We start from the raw sequence: 6013 nt of genomic DNA on the forward strand, positions 1-6013 counted from the left end.
AACAGGACATGCCAGGGCAGATTCCCCAGCTAGTCCTCACCATTCACTGGTCTAGGCTGGCATGCTATCAGGCCCCTCCCTCCCAAACAGCCCCAATCCCACCACTTTCACTTGTTTGCCTTGGCCTGGAGAAGATTGAGTGAAGACAACTATTTGGATGCTGATGTAGTCATATACTATTTGTATTTGCCCAGGTGTCACTTTCATTTTCATTTTTCTATTCCCACCAGATCTGACAAAACAGAATACTGGCCCACAAGCAAGAACTTGGTTTTAAGCCCTGATCCACTATTCAGTCATATGGTCCTGGGTATGTCATTTACCTTTTCTGGCCTAAACTTTCTTACCTTGAAAACAGTACTATCAATTGGATTAATGATAGTTCACTTTGAGAAATTGATGAAAGCCAAGGACCTCTTTCTCAGGAGATTCATATATGCACATACAAAATCTATAAACTCCAGGAGATTGATTCATAAACCCCCTGCAAGCCCATCTATGAATGCTTTAAGGCAGTGTTTCTTAAAATATGTGAACCAGAATCACCTGAAGTACTTGTTAAAAATGCAGGCCCAAATCCATCCTAAGAGATTTTGATTTACTGTGTCTGGAATGTAGGCCCTGTAATTTATACTTTTTACAACTCCAGTTTATTCTAATGCAGGTGGCCCATGCTACACCATCATATCTAGAGAAACAGAGTGCTTAAGGCATCCCGGCATCTCAAGTTAAAAACTTTTGGACCAGATGCTCACTAGAATTCATTCCAGAGCTAAAGTTCTGCTTCTGTCTTTGTGGGCCTGTGTCATTGAGAAAGGGATAATAAACAAAAGTTAACTTCTAGGTGTTAAGTCTGAATCATTGCTGGTGCCATTAGCACAAAAAGAAAACCCTGAATTGTCCTTTTGGAGTGGGGATATTGGTACTCAATGTATTTGTTTCAAAGGGACAAGAAAGAGTTTAAGGAATATTTACAAGTTGTGAATTAGTTACTGTTTACAAAATCAAAATCAAATAAAATAAAACCCCAAATCTGGACTCTACAACTTTCTAAAGAAATGTAGGGCGAAGTATGAGTCTCTGTAAGCTGAAACTTGAAGATACCACACACAGCAACAGGTTCAAGATAAATGCAAAAAGTTATTTCTCTTGGACACAAATGGTTTACAAGTATTTGTAAAGTAACAGGGTACAAAAATTATAAAGCAACAATTTTAACTACCCTACAACAGTCTAATAGATTTACTGTTATTATGTACTTTTATTATAGAAGCAGAAGATAAACATGTTAACTTAGGTTTTGTGAGGCACCCACAATTTCCCTGGCACTTTGCATAAAGCCTTTTACTTAATCCTCTGTGAGAGAAGTATCACTTCCACTGTATAAATGGAAACTGACACCTCATAGAGTCACAGCTAGTTAAGTGGCCCAGTCTGAGCAAATCTGGCCTCCCAACCTGAGGTTTTTCATTGTGAGGATTTCGCGTCGCCCTTCTACTTATCATCACCACCCCATCCACCTGTGTCAATTTCTGCATGCGTCCTCCCACTCCTTTTAACCATACCAGAGATGGGATGCATTTCTCCAGTAGATCTACCTGTCTTCGTTCCTTGCCTGGGTTTCCTTAGCCAGGGCTCCAGACATGCAAGGATTGGGGGGTGGGGCTCCTCGGCCTGGCCTGAAACCTCAGAGCGTTGCCCTTGGCTGGCTCCGGAGCAGAGCAGCGGAGCAGAAACCCGGCTCCCTCTTCACTCCTCCCCTGGGACGGCCTCCCGGGCACTCACAACCACGAAACCAGGCTGCGGCGAGGGCTCGCGGCCGGGCCTGCACCGGATTGCCGACCACAATGGGTAAAATTTCCTACAGCTGTCCTGCACCTTGCAGGTCCCCGCTGCAATTTGCAACCTAAAGGCCAGGCGTGACTGTGGGGCGGGACAGGGAACGGCAGCAACATTTACCTCACCCAGCTCGGGCCTGGACGCTTCCGGCCTTTCCGGGTCACCCATCGCGCAGATTCCGCCAGAGCTACGGGAGCTGAAGGAACCAAGAGCAGCGGACCACCTCCAACTCTGACAGGACCCAGGTGGCCCACTGGCCCACTGAGTCCGCCCCGCCTCCTGCTGCACAGACCCCTCCCACTCCCGTCGGCTCCGCTTTCTCGCCGGCCGATTGAACAACTCCCCCTGCACCCGCCTGGCCCGGCCTCCGGGCCTCAGGGACCCGCCTACTCCGGCCGGCCCCGCCTCTCGCTTGCGGCCTGCGGACATCTCTCGGCCTCGACCAACCCCGCACCAACCGTTGCGCGGACCCCGCCTCCCGCCTGCCCAGTGAGGGACTCCCAGCGCCTGCCGTCCCCGCCTCCCCCGTCTCGAGGCCCCGCCCGCTCCAGGAGGCCCCGCCCACCGACCTCCCGGCTCCGCCTCCCGCCGGCCCCCAGCAGAACCAGCCCGGAACCCGCGGGCCTCGCCTACTCGCTCGCGGCGTGAGGGATTCGGCCTGCGGCTTTCGGCCCCGCCCGCCTGGCGGGGTCCGGGCTCTACTCCCTGGTCCCGGAGGTGCCCCGACGCGCCTGGTTGCCTCTCCCGGTCCGGATTCTCCAGCTAGCTCTCGCCTTGCCTCAGAAACACGGTATGTCGCGCTAAGTCGGCCTGTCTTTAGACTGCCGGGGGGAGGGGGGCGGTAAGACCACTCGCTGGAGGAGATGAGGAGCAAACGCTATTCGTGTGTGAAGCGGTGTTGGGCAAAGCCACACTATTGGCTTAAAAAGAAAACCGCACCGTTAAAAAATTAACGAGGAGGAAGGGCTGTCTTGTTTCGTATTTCGGCAACCGAAAAGAAGCGGTTGAGGGAAAAGTGTGTTTGTGGATGGGGTAGGTGGGGCTTGAGAGTGAGGAGGAGGAGGAGGAAAAGGACTCAATTCGGGGAGACGTTGTGGAAGCCCTGTGAAATTGTTTCAACAAACTGAGCGTTTGGAAGCGGCTGTTGGGCTCTCACCAAGGGGGCGTTATGCTGAGCGCGTTGGTGAGGCAGTCCCTTGATCTTCGGGACCTCGGCGTGAGGCGGGTACAGCCGTGCCCCTCCTCCTGCAGATGCAGCCGCGCGGCCTCCGGAGACCTCACTAGGGTTGATTAACTAGAGAGCGGCGGGCTGCCCCGCCTCCCTGAGTGATATCTTCAAGGCTGAAAAGTTGAAGTAGTGGGGAGACGAGGTTCCCCCTCCCCGGGGCGTGGGCGGCAGGCGCTGTGCTGACAGCGACGACAGTGTGATTGAAGGACTCCTGCCCATCTCTCAGGGGGACGAATCTGAGAACTACGACCGAAAGAAAGCATGGTTTGGTCTAGCAAATAAAGGCGAGGTGAAAAGAGATGAAGTAGCTTGAAGCTGACATGTGGAGGGAGCCTTGAACCACAAAGAACATGCGCCTGTTCTGTGGATAGCCATGTGGAGTATGGTAGATGGGATAGAAGATGAAGCTTGGAAAATGCCTCACAGCTCGCCCTTTCTTTCTTTCGTTCTTTCTTTCTTTCTTTCTTTCATGTTTACTATTTGTTTTTGAAAGAGAGAGCATGAGCTGGGAAGGGGCAGAGAGAGGGAGACTCAGAATCTGAGGCAGGCTCCAGGCTCCGAGCTGTCAGCACAGAGCCTGATGTGGGGCTTGAACCCACAAACCGTGAGATCATGCCCTGAGCCAGAGTCAGAAGCTTAAGGGACTGAGCCACCCCGGACAGCTCTTTCTAAAACCTGCCCTAGAGTCGGGGATGAGGGGTATCCTTTTTCAGGCAATTACTAGGGGTCAGGCGCTAAGGAAAAGTTTTTACATATATTGACTTTAAATAATAGCTAAATTTTGTGAGGCACCCCCGAGTCTTAAGGAGCTCAGATAATTTCTCATTGGCCATATGACAAATAAATTAAGAGCAAGGATTCTATCATTTAATTAAGGTTATCAAACAATATGTCTACTTTAGGTCAGTCATCGTATTTGCTATTGAAGATACAAAAATGAATGAGCTTAGTGAAAAAGAAAGTGGATCCTGGAGCTATATCATCGTGGGCATGAGTTCTAGCTCCCCCACTTATTAGCTGTGCTACCTTGGACAAGTTACGTAGCCTCTGTGAGACTCAGTGTCCTCACCTGTAGGATGAGAGTAATAATTCCTTCCTAATAAGATTGTTGTGTGAATTTAATAATACTTCACTTGTAAAGCTCTTCACGGGGTGGGAAATTACAGTGGTAGCTTCCAAGCACACTTATGCTACTAATCAGGCCATCCTAGAGGTCATGGAACAGAAAGGTTGAGGTCAAACTGAATTGCTTGAATTACACAGTTTATTAATTTAAAACCTACATCAAGGGGAAAGAGACGAGGTAGCTAACCTATTTAAAACAGGGTATGGGGAAGGGAAGGAGTGGAAGGAAAGACCTTACCATCCACATCTGAATGTTCCTCAATGTTCATATATCCTGGCCTTGCTGCATCAGCTTTCCTGACGGGTGGTGAAGTTATTAAGAACAGAGTTAAGGATTAGGAAGGGATCTCAACAGACAGAAGATGAAGTCAACACGTGCTCTTTTGGAAAGATGCGGGAGCAGGTAGACCTGCTCACAGGTGTAACTTGCCAGAAATTAACCTGCTGATCAGCTGAGTTTTATCTGTGTTTCTTGGGAAGAGCCCTTGTGGGGCCAAAATGGATGTCACCAATTGGTGGCTGATTTAGGGATAAGATAGTTGTCAATCTAGAAGTGACATGATCTTTACCTTAGGAATATTTAAGATCTACTTAACTCCTTCCAGCCATTTCTTTAAAAAAATTTTTTTTTAACATTTGTATTTATTTTTGAGAGAGAGGCAAACAACACATGAGCAGGGGAGGGGCAGAGAGAGAGGGAGACACAGAAGCAGGCTCCAGGCTCTGAGCTGTCAGCACAGAGCCTGATGAGGGGCTGGAACCCATGAACTGTGAGATCATGACCTGAGCTGAAATCGGATACTTAACCAACTGAGCCACTCAGGCGCCCTTCCTTCCAGCCATTTCTGTCTGTGACATTCATTTCTTCCATTATTTTTATCTATGTTCAACATATTTTGTCTGTAACATGCCTCATAGGTTAAAAACATATTTACTATTTATCCTTTTAAAAAATCTTTTTAATTTATTTTGAAAGAGTGAATGAGCAGGGTAGGGGCAGAGAGGGGGAGAGAGAGAGAATCACAAGCAGCCTCAACACTGTCAGTGTAGAGCCTGGGCTTAATCTCAGGAACCATGAGATCACGACAACAGCCAAAATGAAGAGTCAGACACAACCAACTGAGCCACCCAGGCACCCCTCTACTGTTTATACTTAACATATCTTATGAATCTTCTTATGTTTTACAAGCCAGTTGCTCCCACACTTAGTTTCTTTCAATTTTTACAGCAGAATTGAATAATCTTAATATAGCAAAAACACATTATACTGCCTTTAACAGTGCCTGGTGCATAATAGGCAGTATGTATTAGTTTCTCTAAAGATGTTTAGAATTAACAGGGCAGATATAAAATGTATAACTGAAAGATGTCTGGGAATAAGGATTCTACATCTTCATATAGCCTCTGCGGCATATTTTCGAGGAATACCCACAACAGTGTTTTTTTATCCCACATGCTGTTGCGAAACTTTGATACCCCTCCCATTAAAAGGTGGAGTCTAATTCCTCTTCTGTGGTCTACATGTTTGTGTCCCCCAAAATCCATATGTTGAAAACCTAATGTCCAAGTTAATGTTTTTAGGAGGTAGGATCTTTGGAAGGTGATTAATTAGATCATGAGAGTGGAGTTTTCATGAATGGAACTAGTGCCCTTAGATTGTTTTGTTTTTTTGTTTGTGTGTGTGGGTTTTTTTGTTTGTTTGGTTTTGGTTTTGGTTTTTGCTATTGAGTTATAGGACTTCTTTGTATATTTTGGATATTAATCCCTTAAAAAGGATATGATTGCAAATATTTTCTCTCATCCAGTAGGTTGCCTTTTCAT

At 47.2% G+C, this 6013-nt stretch overlaps 1 protein-coding gene across 1 annotated transcript in view; it reads right to left on the bottom strand.

The window, feature by feature from the left end:
* Positions 1-2238, bottom strand: part of RRM2B (ribonucleotide reductase regulatory TP53 inducible subunit M2B) — a 36900-nt gene extending 34662 nt beyond the window's left edge. Inside the window, exon 1 of the mRNA XM_040494153.1 lies at positions 1960-2238. Within this exon, the coding sequence (XP_040350087.1) occupies positions 1960-2007 (48 nt within the window). The 5' untranslated portion in view covers positions 2008-2238. The remainder of the gene's footprint in view (positions 1-1959) is intronic.
* Positions 2239-6013: the final 3775 nt, after the last annotated feature.

Source organism: Herpailurus yagouaroundi, unplaced genomic scaffold (genome assembly GCF_014898765.1).
Source record: "Herpailurus yagouaroundi ecotype Mexico unplaced genomic scaffold, PumYag 186, whole genome shotgun sequence".
In the NCBI taxonomy this organism is placed as follows: Eukaryota; Metazoa; Chordata; class Mammalia; order Carnivora; family Felidae; genus Herpailurus; species Herpailurus yagouaroundi.